The sequence below is a fragment of the Nothobranchius furzeri genome, chromosome 1, assembly GCF_043380555.1.
Source record: "Nothobranchius furzeri strain GRZ-AD chromosome 1, NfurGRZ-RIMD1, whole genome shotgun sequence".
Lineage (NCBI taxonomy): Eukaryota > Metazoa > Chordata > Actinopteri > Cyprinodontiformes > Nothobranchiidae > Nothobranchius > Nothobranchius furzeri.
This window is the reverse complement of record NC_091741.1, coordinates 96630280-96649073: the sequence shown is the minus strand read 5'-3', so window position 1 is coordinate 96649073 and position 18794 is coordinate 96630280. Positions and strand designations below refer to the sequence as shown.

Below are 18794 nucleotides of genomic sequence, written 5' to 3'. Positions count from 1 at the left end.
TTAGTATTTTATCAACCCCTAATGTTCGTCACATGCAGGTCATCACAGACTATAGGTGTGCTGTTTTAGCATCATCTACCTGTCATGCTGTGGTGTCGCCAAGCTTACTGCAGCATAAAGATTTCATCACAGAAACCAAATCAGTGTAGGGTTAGGGTTAGATTACATAAATCACATACATCACCGTAAGAAGTTTAGAGAAGACCTAAAATAAACAGCTGTGTAGACTAACATAATATTCATTATGTTTCAGAGTTATAGAATATAATTAAACAGTGACTTGCCGTATTTAATGGATCAGTTATGAAACCAGATCCGCTGATCATGTGAGACTTTGAATCATTTAATCACTTCTGTAAAATTTCATGCAGAACCCACAACAACAGAACTCTTGTGTCTTGTGATGCAATAATAACATAAAGTGATGTAATTTCATTTTCACCGCAGTCTAGATGGTCTATTTAGTCGAGGAATGAGCAGTTTTTTTTCCACTGAAACATTTTGAGTCTTGCAACACTAGATTCTCTTGAAAAATCTTTTAAACGTCACTCCCTTTTCTTCCCGAGTCACAGAAGTCTGCAGGATTAGGAGCAGAAAACAGAAGGAAAAGTGATCTAGGATCAGAAAATGAAAAATTTAACTTGGGTCACGCAATGCTATTGGTTTTATCACCAGTAGAAGTTTATCATCAACCAGCTCAGCTGAGAAACTGTACTCTGGGAATTCCACCAGAATCTTCCCGTCTTCCATTTTTGGATGAGCCAAAATGTCAGAAGATAATTCGTAGAAACCCATATTTAGGGAGAATCAAAAGATAAATGCTCCTCCTTGAACTGTCACATTATCGTGGTGGAGGAGTTTGAGTGCCCTCATGATCCTAGGAGCTATGTTGTCTGGGGTAGGGTCTCCCATGACAAATTGGTCTTAGGTGAAGGGTGAGACAAAGAACGGTTCAGAGGATCTTTCATGGATATACAATCAAAGAGTCCGAGAACCCAGCCCGGAGGGTTACCAGGGTCCCACCCTGGAGCCAGGCCTGGGGTTGAGGCCCGTTAGCGAGCGCCTGGTGGCCAGGCATTCGCCCACGGGGCCCGGCCGGGCCCAGCCCTAACCGGATACATGGGCTCATCCAACTGTGGACCCACCCACAGGAGGAACATGAAGGGTCCGGTGCAATGTGGATCGGGTGGCAGACCGAGGCGGGAGACTTGGCGGTCCAATCCCCGGACAAGAAAACTGGTTTTTGGGACATGGAACGTCACCTCGCTGGCGGGAATGGAGCAGGAGCTTGTGGCAGAGGTTGAGTGGTATTGGCTAGATATAGTCGGACTCACCTCGACACATAGCATTGGCTCTGGAACCCAAGTCCTTGAGAGAGGTTGGACACTCTCCTTTGCTGGAGTTGCTCCGGGTGAGAGTCGGAGGGCTAGGGTTGGCTTTTTGTTAACCCCAGGACTCTCTGCCTGTGTGTTGGGGTTTACCCTGGGGGTAAGCTTCCCTGCGCCTTCGGGTCGGGGAACGGGTCCTGACTGTTGTTTGTGCTTATGGGCCAAATATCAGTTCAGAGTACCCACCCTTTTTGGAGTCCCTGTTCTAGATAGTGCTCCATCAGGGGACTCCATTGTCCTGCTGGGGGACTTCAATGCTCCCGTGGGCAATGACAGCATGACCTGGAGTGGTGTGATTGGGAGGAACGGCCCGCCTGATCTGAACTCGAGTGGTGTTTCGTTATTGGACTTCTGTGCAAGCTGCAGTTTGGCCATAACGAACACCATGTTCGAACATAAGGATGCCCATCGGTACACTTGGTACAGCATGCAGAGCATTATGATGTTCATCCATCCAATCCAACAGCAGCTAACTGCAGAAGAAGAAGAAAATATCATTTCTATAGCGCCTCTCAAGATAAAAATCACGAGGCGCTTCACAAAAACAAAAACAAAAAATATAAAAATTGTAAAAATATAAAAAGCATTTAGAAAATGTTTAAAAATATATTTAAAATGAGCAAGAATAAGCAATTGCGATTTAAAAGAAAAAATGTTAAGAAAGAGAGAGAGTGAATAGGAAAGAGGGAAATCAGTGGATCCTGAGGAAGGTGGAATAGGTGGGGAGAGCCGAATAAAGAGCGAGGGGTTGAAGAAGGTCACACAAAAGCCAGCTTGAACAAGTGAGTCTTCAGCTGCTTTTTAAAGGAGACCACTGAGTCCACTGATCTCAGGCTCAGGGGGAGAGAGTTCCAGAGTCTGGGGGCCACAGCAGCAAATGATCTGTCACCTTTGGTCTTTAGCCTGGTGCTGCACAACCAGTAGGCTTTGATCACTGGACCTCAGGGACCTGCTGGGGGTGTAGGAACTAAGAAGATCACCAATGTAAGATGGTGCTTGTCCATGAGGTCCACGAGGTCCGCACGGCTCCGCGCAGCGAAATTGCATCATTTTAACAACCACGCCCCTCCACCGCGTCTCCGCACGGCCCAAAATTTCCGCAACGCGCACCTAGGAAAATTTCTAACCACGCGGACGGTCGGACGCCGAAAAACATGGCGGACAGGCAAGGACTAGTATGGCAGAGGTTCGTAAATACAGACATTTGTATGATTCAGCTCTCAGAGATCACTGTGATCAACATGTTGTTAATAATTCTTGGAGAGAAATAGCTCGCACTGTCGGAAAAGACGAAGACTATCCTATTTTCTACGCGTGACGCCTCTGAAACGGGTCAAGTTCGGCATTTTTGGGGAAGAAAAGACAGGAAATCGGACACGGAAACGGAGCGAAGCTCCCGAGATTTTCAGAATAAAGAAACATACTGCCTTCCGGTTGCTTTACTTTAAAAAAAAGTTACTAACTGTGCGGCCCTTTGAGAAGTTATCACCTAGCTAGCGGTCTCCTTTGTTTTTCAGGTCCGTATTGGCGATTATAAAACGGACTGAACATAAAACACAAACATTTTGGAGCCATGCTGTAATTTTCTCCTGCTTGTTATTGTGTTTACTGACGAAGTCACTCGTGTGACTTTGTGCTCTGTCGGTGACAGCTGCTCTCCTGCTGCTTCGCGTCTCGTGGGAAGGGCCAAGCAGCAGCATATGCAAGCAAGACGTGCTGCTGCAGTCACGTGCTGCTGACGGCTCCTGTGGAAAGAAGGAGTAACGGTGAAGAGAAAAGGTCTGAAGCAGCAGAGCTTTGTGCTGCGTGTATGGAAAATAGTTTATACCATAATACATGTCTTCAAACATAAGCAGACCATGTTTGTTTGTAAATAAAAGAATTTTTCCCACTCTGGGACTCACCGAGATGACAAGTATCGGGGGTGGCATCGCTCCTCTTCAATGTGATAACATCAGAGTCACTCCTGTCATAGTCCTCCATCATTCCTGTAAAACTCACTGGCCCCATATCCACCATCACCGTCTCTGTCTACAGGCCACCAAATCCCTCTGCTGCCTTCCTTGATGAATTCACAGCGCTTCCTATGCAAAGTCCCTGTTACGTGTTTTGCCCCTTTCCGGCCACAAGATGGCCTCAGTGGCTTCTGCCTCGCCAGTCTCCCGTGCCCAGCTGTTTGTAATCACCGGCAATCACTGGCCACAATAGGATTCTTCTTTTCAACAGTCAGCCATCTACTTCAGCCCCCTAAAACGCTCCCCCCGGACATCTCCACTGAGCAGTGTATTGCCTTTCTGGATTTTTTCAGCTCTAAAATCAACATCAGTCACCAACAGCTGGCTTCACCTTACACGTCCACAAACGGTCCACCTTGGATGTTTACTGCTGGCCAACCTCTTATTAGCACTCTTTCCAACTTTACTCCAAGATCAAAACATGCTATCTCTGAACTCCTCTGCAAAGTCACCTCTTGTCATCTTTATCTTCTTCCCACCTCCCTTAGCCTGCTCTCCTTCTATTTCTCCCATGATCACATGCACAAATAACTCCTCTCTTACTACTGGCAAATTACCCTTCTCTCTCAAACTGGCTGCAATCACACCTATCCTGAAAAAAATTGGTGCCAACCCATCTGACCTCAATAACTACCGACCCATCTTAAACCTCTCCTTCATTTCCAAAACACCTGAAAAGGTGTTTGCCACACTATTACAATTCCACCTTGATGCTAATAACTTTTATTACTGTTCTAAACATAGCACTGAAACAGCCTTGGTAAAATAACGAATGATCTCCTCCATGCAGATGGCCCTGGACTGCTGGCTATTCTCATCCTCCTGGACCTCAACTTCAGCTTTTGACACCATCTCCCACACGATACTCCTGAACCATCTGGCTGGCACTGGGATACCTGGAATTGCACTTCACTGGATCACGTCCTACATCACCAACGCCAACTATTTGTGCAAATAAGAGATCACAAGCCGGGGTGCCCGGGGTTTCCCAGGGGTCCATTTTGGGTCCATTTCTCTTCATCGTCTACATTCTCCCCCTAGGTAAACTTCTTTGGCACTATGGCATAAACTTGCATTGCTATGCCAACGACATGCAGCTCTACATCTCTTCTAAACCCACCACCACAATTCCTCCTACTCTCCTCACTCTCTGGAAGACACCTGGAGCTGGATGAACAAGAACTTCCTGAAATTAAATGTCAATAAAACAGAGGCCCTGGTCATCAGATCTAAATCTTGCATGACCAAACTCCAACGTGCTCCACCTCCTCCCATTGTCATTGATGTGGATCCTGTTCAATCCTTCACACAAGTCAAAAGCCTCGGGGTGATTCTCTAACACCCTTACACTTGCACTACGTATTTGTAATATCACCAAGAATGTCTTCATCCACCTTTGCTACATCTCCTGAATTCGTTCATCGCCAACAAACCTAGTTAATTAATCTGTCATTTTTTCGCATTGACTATTGCAACACCCTCCAAAATGGAGTTCCTATCAAGCTCATCAATAGGCAAATTATTCAGGACTCAGCCGCCCAGATTGTCACCACCACTAAAACTTCTGACCATATCACTCCCATTCTAATCAAACTTCACGGCACCCAGCTCAGTTCTGCATCCACAACAAAAACCTCCTCTTCACTTACAAAGCGCTCCACCAACAAGCTCCTGTTTACCCCCAAAACCCTTTACAAGAATACACTCACCCCCCTGCACTCTCCGTTCAACCTCATTTGGACTACTGAACACCCTTTTAACACACCTCAGTCCCATGGGAGCCCACCTTCAGCTGCTCGGCACCAAGACTATGGAATTGCCTCCCCTAAACATAAGACCGCCCGACTCCATCTCCATCAAATCAAATCCAGACTCAAACCCCACTTCTTCAAACTTGATTACCAACTCTCACCAGAAAGTACTCACTAACAGCTGCTTGTAGGTGCACATGTGGATTTTACTGTGAATGATCTTGTTTCTATATTTTAAATCCTGTTTTTACTATCTAGGCAATCTTGGGTGACTTGAAAGGTGCCATTAAATTAATTGTATTGTTATTATTATTATTATTAGTAGTAGTAGTAGTAACAGTAGTAGCAGTAGTAGTAGTAGTAGTAGTAGTAGTATAGTTATTATGTTATAGTAGTAGGTGTAGTAGTGGCAGTAGTAGAAGTAGTAGTAGTAATAGTAGTAGCATAGTTATTATGTTATAATAGTAGTAGTATAGTTATTATGTTATAGTAGTAGTAGTAGTAGTGGCAGTAGTAGAAGTAGTAGTAGTAGTAGTAGTAGTAGCATAGTTATTATGTTATAATAGTAGTAGTAATAGTAGTAGTAGTAGTATAGTTATTATGTTATAGTAGTAGCAGTAGTAGTGGCAGTAGTAGCAGTAGTAGTAGTAGTAGTAGTAGTAGTAGTAGTAGTAGTAGTAACAGTAGTAGCAGTAGTAGTAGTAGTAGTAGTAGTAGTAGTAGTCGTAGTATAGTTATTATGTTATAGTAGTAGTAGAAGTAGTAGTAGTAATAGTAGTAGCATAGTTATTATGTTATAATAGTAGTAGTAGTATAGTTATTATGTTATAGTAGTAGTAGTAGTAGTGGCAGTAGTAGAAGTAGTAGTAGTAGTAGTAGTAGCATAGTTATTATGTTATAATAGTAGTAGTAGTAGTAGTAGTAGTTATTATGTTATAGTAGTAGCAGTAGTAGTGGCAGTAGTAGAAGTAGTAGTAGTAATAGTAGTAGCATAGTTATTATGTTATAATAGTAGTAGTAATAGTAGTAGTAGTAGTAGTATAGTTATTATGTTATAGTAGTAGTAGTGGCAGTAGTAGAAGTAGTAGTAGTAGTAATAGTAGTAGCATAGTTATTATGTTATAATAGTAGTAGTAATAGTAGTAGTAGTATAGTTATTATGTTATAGTAGTAGTAGTAGTAGTGGCAGTAGTAGAAGTAGTAGTAGTAATAGTAGTAGTATAGTTATTGTGTTATAATAGTAGTAGTAGTAGTAGTAGTAGTATTTACATAATCTTTTATGTAGAATTATTTACTAACAAAAATCCAAGAGTCACATTTTCAGCACCAAACCCATTTTTATTTATTTAACTAGAAAGGAAACTGTGGTGAAAAACATATTCCATAAACAAGTGAGATGGTCTCTGGATGTCTTTGAATCTTTTTCTTATTTTCCTTCTTACAAGGGAAACAGGCGTGCAGTCTGATGCTCAGTCTGATCTTCTTCAAAGAGCAGGAACCACACAAGCATAGTAATCTGACACGGGCTGGATTAAGCTAAAGGATGTCAGAGAACGATCTTAGTGTTTTATCAACCCCTAATGTTCGTCACATGCAGGTCATCACAGACTATAGGTGTGCTGTTTTAGCATCATCTACCTGTCATGCTGTGGTGTCGCCAAGCTTACTGCAGCATAAAGATTTCATCACAGAAACCAAATCAGTGTAGGGTTAGGGTTAAATTACATAAATCACATACATCACCGTAAGAAGTTTAGAGAAGACCTAAAATAAACAGCTGTGTAGACTAACATAATATTCATTATGTTTCAGAGTTATAGAATATAATTAAACAGTGACTTGCCGTATTTAATGGATCAGTTATGAAACCAGATCCGCTGATCATGTGAGACTTTGAATCATTTAATCACTTCTGTAAAATTTCATGCAGAACCCACAACAACAGAACTCTTGTGACTTGTGATGCAATAATTACATAAAGTGATGTAATTTCATTTTCACTGCAGTCTAGATGGTCTATTTAGTCCAGGAACGAGCTGTTTTTTTCACTGAAACATGTTGAGTCTTGCAACACTAGATTCTCTTGAAACATCTTTTAAACGTCACTCCCTTTTCTCCCCGAGTCACAGAAGTCTGCAGGATTAGGAGCAGAAAACAGAAGGAAAAGTGATCTAGGATCAGAAAATGAAAAATTTAACTCGGGTCACACCATGCTGTTGGGTTTTCTCACCAGTAGAAGTTTATCATCAACCAGCTCAGCTGAGAAACTGTACTCTGGGAATTCCACCAGAATCTTCCCGTCTTCCATTTTTGGATGAGCCTAAATGTCAGAAAATTATTCAAAAGCCCTTATCAGTGAGAATTTGAAAAGGTAAATGATCATGTCTTTGAGTGGAACGCTGCTAACTCACCGTGAACGTGCTGCCTTTAATGGATGTCATCTCGCATTCCTTTCCCAAGGTGAACTCACTGGTCCATTTCCAGGATTTGGTAAACTGAAGCCAGTCGAAATTTTCCCCATCCTGAATAATTCGAATCTCCATTTTCTCAGCAGACTTGGCTTTGAGAAAATCTGGAAAGAAGGCAAACAGCTCACAGTACAAGAAAATCAATCGATCTCAAACGTTTACTGATAGATCCATCGAAAACGGAAAAATCATACCAATTGCTTCCAAAAACTCCTCATAGTTCTCTTGACTCTCAAGCTCATAATTCCCAGAGAATGACATGATGAAAGCTGAGGAGAGAGGACACGAGGAAGGAGTTTTGAGTTGAGGAAGGAGTGGCTAAAATCTTCAAACCTGCCTCTTTTCTCACCTCATCATGTGACTCCCCCAAGCATTGTGTCACCCGGAACTTTGCTCATACTTGTGCTAAATAAGCCACGCGTTTACCTCAAAATGTGAAACAGTAAGATATTTTAAAACATTTCACATGTATAGATACAGTCAGTGACTAAAACTTCTGTCAGCTTCTGTTCATAAATAGATCAATTATAAAAGATTCCAACTTCAACTTGAGCTGCAGATCATTCCCAGACAGATTACTGGAGCTTTCCATCCATCAATCCATCATGAGAATGTGCGTGTGAATGACTGATTGTGTTGTGTAGCACCTCGGGTGGTTTTAGAACCCTAAGAAGGCGCTACACAAATACAGACCATTTACCATCCATCCATCCATTTTCATCTGCTTATCCAGGGCCGGGTCACTCCCAAAGCATAAAGGCCTAGACTTCCCTCTCCCCAGCCACTTGGGCCAGATCTTAGGGGGTAATCCCAGGGAATTCCATGGCCAGCCGATAAACATAGTCTCTCCGCAGGTTTCAGTCACAACAGAGCGCCTTTTGGTCCCACAGCTCTGGCAGATCAATGCTGTTAGTTTGCCGTCCATCAGACATCCCAGCGCCATCCTAGCCTGCCACGGTGGCTCCTGTGTCCCGGTATGCGCCTCCGCCAATGGCTCCATGAGCGTTGTCCAAAGCTGGCTGCTCCTCAGTTGTGCCCCCTCCTTATGCGTTACTTGTGCCCCCTCCTTATGCGTTACTTGGGGCAGACAGAGAAGGCCCAAACTCCACCAACCTCCTCAGCTTGTGGAAGGAAGGGAGTAGTCATCCTATGCTGATGGGATGGCAGTAATCAAAAGACTGACGGAGTAACAGCAATCAGAAGCCTAAACACGCCTGCCCTGGTGAGTCTTTTAAAGGAGGCCAACAGGGCTCTGATTGGCTTGCTCCATAATCAAGGGGAGGTGGCAGCAAGTGGAGCAATCCACTCCACTCATTAGCGTTGGCCAGATTTTAAGATCATCCTCCCACCCCTCTGGCTCAGTAGGCAGAAGGAGTTTGACCTTTGACAGCTGGTGTTTACACATTTTCATCTGTAAAAGCTCATAAAAGGAGGATTTGCACAGAGGGACTGCATCATCTCAACATAAATTAACTCAGACTGGAAGTTGCTACCATCTTTTGCTGAAAGTCTGACGGGCCATAAGAATAATGTTGGTACTTTATTCCATCTATGATTCCCCGGGGGTCGATCCTTCGAAAGTGTGGTCTGCCCTTCCATTGCCTTGCGGATAATCTGTAAATTTACCTCCCATTGAGATCGACCGGTAGTATGGTTCTAAATCAGGTCAGCTGTTTAGCTGACATTAAAGCTTGGATGTAATTGAATGAATGAAAACGAAACTGAGCTGATAGTTTTAGGGAAAACTCTCACGTGTGGCGCCCACAGCTTTGTCCAGAACGATGTTGCCCGTGTACTAACAGGTCGCAAACAATGCAATCACATCACCCCTATCCTGTCCTCACTGCACTGGCTGTACGTATGTTTTAGGACTGATTTTAAGATTATAATCTTGGGTTTTAAATGTCTGAGTGGTCAGGCACCCTCAGACCTACCAGAGCGCCTACTCAGACAGCTGAAGGCCAGCTGCTCTCTTAAGTTCCCAGGACTCGCCCCGTGACCCAGGAAGACAGAGTTTTTTCAGCTGTTGCTCCCAAGCTGTGGAACTGGACGCTGCTGATTTGAAGTCTCTTTTAAAGACCCATCTTTTAGCTTGGCTTTTAATACAGAATGAGCAGAAATCCTCAGAGTGTTTTTAACACTGAAATATGTGTTTTATTGTTATTTATCTTTTATTGCTGGCATTGTTTTTGTTAATGATTTAGTTCTACTATGTGCAGCACTGTGGTCACTCCATGTGTGTAGAGTGCTTTATAAATAAAGCTTGATTGATTCAAATCACACAATGAGTTACACATAATATACAAAATGGACTGTGTGTGTGTGTGTGAGAGAGAGAGAGAGAGAGAGAGAGAGAGAGAGAGAGAGAGAGAGAGAGAGAGAGAGAGAGAGAGAGAGAGAGAGAGAGAGAGAGAGAGAGAGAGAGAGAGAGAGAGAGAGAGAGAGAGACTTAATAAAATGCAGATCTAATTTGGCGAGACTACTGAGAAACTTGGTAATCGCAGAAAGCTTCTGTGCGTTTGAGCTTTTATTGGGCAGAAGTGGAACAACGTTTAGGTACAGTAGTCTGACCAAAGGTGACCAACAGTCTTGGTCACTAGAGGGCGCTCCTGTCCTTAACAAAAAACATTATCCTACCCTGATACTCCAGGGCCCCTAGCTAACATCCTAAAAGTCTACAAAGAACTTCAATACACAAATCTAATTTAATGCAATGATGATGATTTATTATTAATAATAAATATATTTTGTCAAATAATCACAAATAGAAATATCTACTTCCTCCACTTTATTGTCCTGCTGCAGTATTTAAACAATCTTTATTATACCATCCTTAAGGAAATATAAAGCATCTGATCTAAAACAACAGATAGTTAAATTTTAAGTAGATACGTCCACCAATTTCCACCTGTACACCAAGTAGTGCTCCACATCCCCACCCAATATTGTTTGTTTTCAATTACCCCTCAAGGAGACCCTCCCTCCTTACCTCTGAACACAAAAGCTTACAGCGGGATAGCCTGAAGCATGATCAACCCACCCCCACCCCTCTCTGTACCTCTTTTCTACAGTCACTGGTTCCTCCACCTCTTTATTTACAGATTGTCTGCTGGGTGGGAAAAAAACTTCAGTCATTTTTGGGGGGATTCTGTAACTTCAGGTGCTAATTTCATCCCATCAAGTAGATGTGATCCAATGAATGTGCACGACGATGTTCAGAATTTTTGATTCTGTGTAAATGTTTAGCTACCATCCTAGTTTTTTGTCACTGAGGTGAAGAACACATGACATAACAACGGATAAGACCATTTTCCATTTTCCAGTCAAGATGAGAGCATTGTTTGTTTCCTGTGACCTGCTGACACCTGAGCATTTTATATGAAAAAAAGACTCACATGTAGCAGGAAATCACTAGAAAGCTGTTTGCTTAGCTTGTGATTAAAAGTAAGTTTTCCAACTATCTATGTGAACTCCATGTTGCAGCCCGTGAGAGGAGGAACATTTTATTTCTAAAAGGGAAGGTTGCACTAAATGGTAACAGAATCTGGATGCTTATAAATCATTTGTGTAGAAAAACCAACCAGAGCCCTCAAAGCCAAGGCATCATGATGGTTCTAAACATACTCATAATCCACCTGAGTGCTCCACCTGCATGCCCAAAGGCTTTCTAATGGACCTCAGAGTCATTATTCCTCAAATATAACAGAAAAATCTGTTTGCATTTCAAAGGAGCAATTTATACCTGAGCTCCACAGAATCACACAAAACCTGAAGCGGTTTGTAGAAAACTGAGCAAAGCTGAAACAAGGAGGGATCACTAGCTGTCATAGTCTTTTAAAAGGATTTGATAAGCAAACTTTAGTTTGAATAAAGAATCAGCTGTGTGTGTGTGTGGGGGGGGGGGGGGGGGGAGTCATTTGTTCCTCAGGTCATTGCTCTGCTACTGTCTTTTTTATAATGTTTTGGAGGCAGCAAAGCCAAAGCTCAGTGATTTCTGTGGGTTCATGTAATGTGTGTGAGTGCGTGTATGTGTGTGTGTGGACAGTATTATACTGGAGTGTGTGTGTGTGTGTGGACAGTATTATACTGGAGCATAAAGTCTTAAGTGTTAGACGTGTCCCATCTCAGAGTGGGCCGAATGTGTCACAACATAGAAGGCTGTAAGTGAGCTGTGGAGGTGGAGTTCAGCATCAGCAGAGGCTGAACTCTTCACAGCTGATGTTTTGTTTATCATCCCATAAATACAAATTAAACGGGATAATTCAACTAAATGTTTATGATTTAAACTCATTATATGAAGGGACTTACGCAGACATGGAGGAACTGGCCCTCAGTGATCATGTTGGTGTATTCTAGACCAGGATGAGTAATTGGACTCATATCAAACATGCTACTATAGGACAACCGTTCTCTATTGGAACAAAAAGCTACTGTGCAGTTATGTACATGTGTTTCTGTGCAGCATTCTGTAGATTAGCTTATCTATGTTTTTTGTGACTATAGTGTTCATGTAAACATTCGATAAGGACAAAGGTTGGAAATTAGCAATAGTTGTAAAAAAAATCCCTGTAGAGAACATCAGTCGCAGTCTTTGCATCAGTTCCATTCAACTGATTAGTCCCCAATCCGATAAAATTCTAGTTACTCATTAAGGACATCTTGATGCAGGGAACATTTCATTATTCCAAGGCATGATTACTGGATGTTTTTTTTTTCTTAAAGGTAGAACAAGAGGCAAAGCTTTCAGTTCTTCTTACCTGCTGAGCCAGCTTCTAGCTTTCATCCATGACACAGATTCCTCGTCCACACTTAGGAACGAATGATTTTTAAAATGGTTAAAGCTGCTCATTCCTAGCCCTGACCATAATCTTCTGTCCATTTTGGGGTTCCATTAACTTCATCTTCCAGCGATGACAACTGGCCTGGCCCTTTACTGTAAGGTTGAATGTGGACTTGTTTTTCTCTGAGGTGATTTTTGTTTTGAGTGGATGCTTAAAAAATAAACCGAATTAAATTAAATTTGCTATAAACTCGGGAGGTTCAAGCAAAGCTCTGTAAGTGAATCCATGAAATTGAAATGCCATAAAACTAGGAGTGAATCAGCCTGTTTACATTCCAATAGGATTTAGTGAATGGTGTTGAATCAACAGCATGTGGTCACATTGGGAAGTCTGCACATAAAACCTGCACGAGATGCTGGATCGTCTTCCCATTAAACCAACAGGAGCAATGAAGGGAAAAGCATAATGCTCCCTAAGGCTTCAGGCTCTTCACTAAAAAAAAACCACTCTGAATCTCAGCTCACTTGTGTGTTTATTCTTTCACGGCACTGTGATAAAACAATTCATCATTCAGTGTCACATAAATCACGACTACACAAAAGAATCAAAAAAGAAAGAAAAAAAGGAAGCTTATGGTTATCGCGTTTCAACAGAACAAGAGCACTCGTGTGAGTGGCATCGGCACCACTTATGGTCCGGAGGAGGAAAAAGGCGCCGTGAAACTCTAAAAACACATCAGTATCATCACTCCTAGCTTGTGGCTGCAATATGCAGCATAATCACCATATCCAGTCTACTGGCTTTCAGAGGAGATCAAGTCAAACTACATGTTGATCAAAAATAAGTTACAAGAGAGGAAGTGGTGGAACGGTAACGGTTGTGGTCAGGGAGGAACACAAAACAAAAACATCTTATTGCACCTTTGACACCCTCGATCTGAAGCTGCTCCTGAAATATGAGGAAAAGAGCCAACTTCAAAAACAACGTGTACAAATCACCACCATGAAAGATATCGGACTAAAACATAATTGGAACAAAGGGAATGTAGGAAATAATGAAACAATACACAAAGTTAGAAAAGCATAGACTCTGATGTAAACACATCAGCTGTATGGGTTTGGTGTTTATGTGGAGGTGAGGCTTCATGTAGTGCTGTCTGAGCGGTGCTGGAACAGAAGGGTCACACGTGAAGCACGAGAGCTGCTGAGAGCAAGGCACAAACACGACGGGGATGTCCAGTGTCAACAATACACAACAGTGTGTTAAACCAGCCTGAAGATTTTAACTACTGGTGTTTCTTACAGCACTCGAAGGGATTTTTTTGAGTCGTTCTGAGGGGTTTCAGTTACAACAATAAGACAGCTTCCTGAACAGCCTCTGTTTGGAGAAACAGAGTTTAGTCCATACAGGAATAATAAACTGAAGGCTAACTGATGCTCAGCAAAGACCAAAGTGCACTGCTGCCATCAATGGGCTGCAATCAGTGTAAAATGTGTGAGAAACCTTTACTTTGCTGTACAGTTAAAGGCGTTAACATCCCCAACAGCAACAACAATCTGATGCCTCCAGAGGTTCCAGAGTCTGGAACCACGATATCCACACTAGCTTGAAGTAGCCGTTAGCTCATCAGACGTTAGAACTCGGTTTCTCCAAGCAGAGAGCTGCATCTAAACGTGGTTAGGATCGTTAACGCTCAGAACTTTTTCACAGGAAAATACTTCAAAAGGGCCCAAACATTCATTTAAAACTGGTTTGTTTAATTTTTTATTTTCATTAAAACTAGAAAGTTTAGTCTATTAATCTGGTTCATTTATCAAACCTTGACAGAAGAACTTTGACATTTACATTGTATTTTTGTATTGATATTTGGAGATTAACTGCAGCCCTAATCCAGTCAAAACAAGGCTAACCTTGAGGTCCACATGTTTAAAGCATCACCTTGACAACCAGTGGGTAACCCTGTGATCAGCACCAAGAACCTAGTCGTGTTTAGAAGATCGGGGATTGCAGCTTTGTAAATTTGGGAAGCAATTACAGATGACTGGCTGCGGATGTTTATGTGTGAGACCTATGATAACCACAGAGAAGAGTCCAGTGACGAGGGGGATACTGCAGCCCCCACAGATGCTGCATTAGCATCTACATTAAAGCACCATGAACACAGAACAATGAAGGAAAAGGAAGAAAACTTCCGCCTTAGAACCTGAGCATTAATTTCTACAAAAACAAAACTACATCTAACTAATAGTGGGTTCCTACGTTGGTATAAAAAGCTACACTATTTCAAACAAAACCTATGAATAAAATAAGAACAAAAAGACATAAATAAAAGCTATGGCATGTTTCAATGGCATCGTATTCAAGTAATCTTGATCAAGTCCCTGATCATGGTTCATGTAAACATTGGGAGTCATTAACACAGATACAGAACCAACTATTTTAAAGGCAGCAGCATTTTGTATGTTCAACACACAACCAACGTCCGTATCTCCTCCACCGTGCTGGTTCAGTCACACCCATCTGTGTGGTGCTGGAGTCTCAAACGTATACGAGGAGCCACGTTTTCATCTGTGTGTGTGAATTCTGTCACAAGGCTCGACTTTGGAAATAAAAGAGAAGGAAATGCAAAAGTGAACACTGCAGGCCTGTTTGAGCCATGAACATCGCCTGCTGTGAACTAAACAATGAATCCTTGGTCTCTGCTGGGGTCCTGTGTTGTGAGGAGTCCCCAGAGGAGCCTTTCAGCTCATTACATCAGATGTTTGCAGATTTTTAGGAGAAATAAATTCCACAGGCAAACAGCTCTTTAAGCTCTTCAAAATAAGCAACGGGCCATTTTCAATCTTTAGTCAAATGAGAGCTTGGATTAAAAAAAGGATCTAAATTAAATTTTCTATGAAATGTGTTACGTTTTTGGGATGAGAACTAGAAACAAAACATCAAGCAGCAAGATGGGCTTACCAGATACTTGGTGTTCGGTGCATTTCTAAAACTGGCTCAGCGATCACACACAACTGAGAACAGGCACTGAATGAGGTGGGTGTATGATCACACTGCTGCTTTCATCTCATTCACAGTGATGACAGTCTCATAATAACAGATTTATAGACTCTGTTCAGTATATGGCGGTAAAATGTCTGCTGTGCCTCAGTATTTATTATGAGGCAGTTATGCATTTGTCACGTCAGTGTGATGACTTCCACCGGATCCGTTTTGCCTTTGAACCTCTGCTTGCGTTTGAGCCGTCTCTGTGAGCGGGACGGGGAAGCTGGCAGGACCGAAGGTGTCGCCGTGTCGACGGAGAGAGAAAGGAGGTCTGCAAGTGGGTGTTTCCTGGTTGGGATCGAAGTCAGAAGCATTGCAGTGGACTCCCGCAAAGGTTTACCTTCCCCCTCCGTCTCCTGGCGTCACCTATCAAAGCAACCAGCAGTGAACGTGTGATGTGAGCCCAGATAGCCACCACTGTAGGCCATGCTCAGGCAGTGTCGTGGTTCTCCTGCAAGGGCCATCTGCACAGAGATGGGGCCCTGGAGAGGCAGAGCACGGGCTGCTGGCTGGAGACCTGAAGTAAGACTAGAGTAGGAAGGGAATGCTCCACCAGGAGTGATGGAGGGCGCCCCCGTTAGCAGACCCACCCTGTGGTTCTGAAGGAAGTCCTGAGACATGTTTACTACTGGTCCCAAAACCTGAGAGTCAGCGAGTACTTGCAGCTGAGACAGGGACGGGGAATGCTGGGAGAGGTGAGGGAAGCCGTCGGGCTGAAAGAGCAACTGTGGTGTGGAGGAGGTGTTGGAGGATGCTGGTCTCTGGATGGCCGACACTGGAGAGAGGTGAGAAGTCTGGGGTTGGGACTGCAGAGACGTGGGCCGGTGAGGGGGGGTGGATTTGGTTTTATTGGCCTCTTTCACGTCGTTGTCATGAGCTCTGTCATTACCACAGCAAAGAGAATAAAGCAAGTCAGATATGAAAGCAAGGCAACTATAAATCACAAATGTAACCACCTTTCTGTGTGTGTGTGTGTGTGTGTGTGTGTGTGTGTGTGTGTGTGTGTGTGTGTGTGTGTGTGTGTGTGTGTGTGTGTGTGTGTGTGTGTGTGTGTGTGTGTGTGGTGTGTGTGTATGGTGTATGTGGGGTGTGTGTGTGTGTGTGTGTGTGTGTGTGTGTGTGTGTGTGTGTGTGTGTTCATATGAACACCACCCAGTGACAAAATGTATATGATGGGAAAACAGATACTAATAGATAGCACATAAAACTAATGGGGGGAGGGGGGCATTGTGTGTTTCGGCTGTTGCACAGGACTGCTTGTGGCACACTGTACGGTCCAGTGAGCCAAACTGCACAATGACTTGTTCTAGCAGGACACTAACTTCACAAGCGCACACACACCCACACACCCCCTGAAAGCGTACATCTCTCAAAACCGACAGCTAACCAAAACAACAAAGCTGAAAAGAAAAAAGTGCTGCTGTTAACACTTCTGTTCCAAACCGCTTCCACTGTTGCCAATTCTACTCTCGTACTGTACTCTCATCGCTAGTTGTCCACATCACTCCCTGGGTGTATTTTCATTGGTCAATTGCAAACATGAGTCATAGGTTTTTAAGTAGTGCTTGAAGACTGTTGGAGGCTAACTTTGGTCATGAGGGTGCTCAATAAGTTGTCGCAGAGCCAATCACACTGGATGGCCACAGACTTGCAAATCACCCTCACGCTCAACGGTTTTTGTCACGATGCTGTTCACGACGACAGATTTGTCTAGGACGGCCGAAAAACGCACAGTGTGGCCTGGGCTTAAAATAGATCCATTAGTAGAACAAAGACTACTTTGTACCACCCTCTTGACTCCCAGACCAATAATTTGAACATGTGCAAACAACTACTCAGATTAACACGAGCTGCAGCTGACTCAGCACTAGTTTCACAAGCTAATTATGGTTGTTTAACGACACAAATCTGAAGCTATCCGCTACACCTGAACAGTCTTTGTGTGAAGACACACATGCTGGAAAGCCTCAACTGCTTACAGGAATGGGTGAGATAAAATTCACAACTGGCAAATAAAAAGATGATGGGTCTATTATAAAGAAAGACTCATAATTAAGGACATTGTTGTGTTTAATGGTGCGACTTACAGCAGCATGAGTTCAATGCACTGGGTGAGGTGGTCCCAGGAGTACCCTGTTAGCAGATGAAGAGCAGTGGTCCAGCTTGGAGAAATCTGAAGGCAAATACGAGATGCTGCCACACAAGCAGCAGCAACTTGGGATGGTCTGAAATTCAGGAAGCCATGATCTACAAGAAAATGTAAAAAAACAACATCACGTATCCAACTCTGACCAAACTTAAACCGTCTTCTTTCTAAACTCACCCTGCAAAGACACTTCCAGGAAGTAATGAGTGTATTTGTCCATGAAAGCCTTGGTCTTGGAGATGGAGGACAGTGGCCAACCGTTGTAGAGGTCGCCCTCCTGCACCGCCGCATGGAGATAGTAGTCAATAAAGTGAGCGGGCGTGGGCATGCACAGGTTCCAGCCGAAGGTCTCCAGCAGCAAAAGCTCCATTTTGATCAGATCTCTCTTGTTAAGAACAAGATTCAGGCTGCACATAAAGCCCAGGGAGTTAAGTTGTTCCAGTTTGGGAACCCGGTCCTCCTTCTCCTCAAATTTACCTAGCAAAGAGTAAAGGAAGTCAAGACTTGTTAAGGGTGGTTTCATTCATTTATAATGCTAGAAAGTAACAAGCTTTAAAAGATCCAGAGAAACAAATTAAACACTGTGTGGTTTAGTCTCCAATTCTAAAGAAAGTAAACAAAAACAATCGACATTCTGGAAACCCTTAACCAAGCAAATACTCAACATTTGAATCATTTTGACTATGGTAAATGGCCTGTATTTGATATAGCACCTTCTAGAGTCCTGGAACCCCCCAAGGCGCTTTACATCACAATCAGTCATTCACACACACATTCACAGAGAAGTGTCTGAACCTTTCTCTGTATTGAATGGAGTCAGACAAGGTGGGATTCTGTCTCCTGTCCTTTTTAACCTGTACCATGACGAGCTGTCTGTTACTTTGAATGATAGTAAGACTGGATGCTTGGTGGGTGACCGCCTTGTAAATCATTTAATATATGCAGATGACCTAGTCCTCATGTCTCCCTATAGCGCAGGCCTGCAGCAGCTGCTCAGGGCATGTGCTAAGTATGGTGAGCAATTTGACATCCTGTTTAACCCTAAAAAGAGTGTGGTTATGATTGCTGCTACTAAAGGGGACCTGAAGCTTAATTTTCCATCTTTTAACTTAACAAATCAGGTCCTCGAAGTGGTAAGCAAAGTGAAATACTTGGGGCACATTTTAAGAAGTGGCCTCTGTGATGACGAGGATATTAAGA

At 43.0% G+C, this 18794-nt stretch overlaps 2 protein-coding genes across 3 annotated transcripts in view; both read right to left on the bottom strand.

Annotated features, from left to right (window-relative positions):
- Nucleotides 1-6471: 6471 nt before the first annotated feature.
- On the bottom strand, nt 6472-7928 carry LOC107375524 (gastrotropin). Its single transcript, XM_015944100.3, has 4 exons — nt 7817-7928; nt 7566-7726; nt 7385-7474; nt 6472-7287 (listed from the first exon to the last, which is right to left on the bottom strand). Exons 1-4 carry the CDS (start codon nt 7881-7883, stop codon nt 7228-7230), a joined length of 378 nt encoding a protein of 125 aa, XP_015799586.1. The 5' UTR covers nt 7884-7928; the 3' UTR covers nt 6472-7227.
- Nucleotides 7929-12918: 4990 nt separating this feature from the next.
- The window catches only part of ccnjl (cyclin J-like), a 44225-nt gene continuing 38349 nt past the window's right edge, over nt 12919-18794 (bottom strand). For both annotated transcript variants that reach the window (XM_015944078.3, XM_015944087.3), the window contains exons 4-6: nt 17772-18071; nt 17536-17695; nt 12919-16327 (exon numbers count right to left, since the gene is read on the bottom strand). In XM_015944078.3, coding sequence (XP_015799564.1) covers nt 15811-16327; nt 17536-17695; nt 17772-18071 — 977 coding nt within the window. In that variant the 3' untranslated portion in view covers nt 12919-15810. The remainder of the gene's footprint in view (nt 16328-17535; nt 17696-17771; nt 18072-18794) is intronic.

Excerpts from the sequence above, each read along its gene's own strand:
- LOC107375524 (XM_015944100.3), bottom strand. The coding sequence starts at position 7,883 with ATGTCATTCTCTGGGAATTATGAGCTTGAGAGTCAAGAGAACTATGAG. Across the intron at positions 7,727-7,816 it reads GGAGTTTTTGGAAGCAATTG|ATTTTCTCAAAGCCAAGTCT; the intron begins GTATGATTTTTC and ends CCTTCTTTCCAG. Across the intron at positions 7,475-7,565 it reads TTAAAGGCAGCACGTTCACG|GCTCATCCAAAAATGGAAGA; the intron begins GTGAGTTAGCAG and ends TCTGACATTTAG.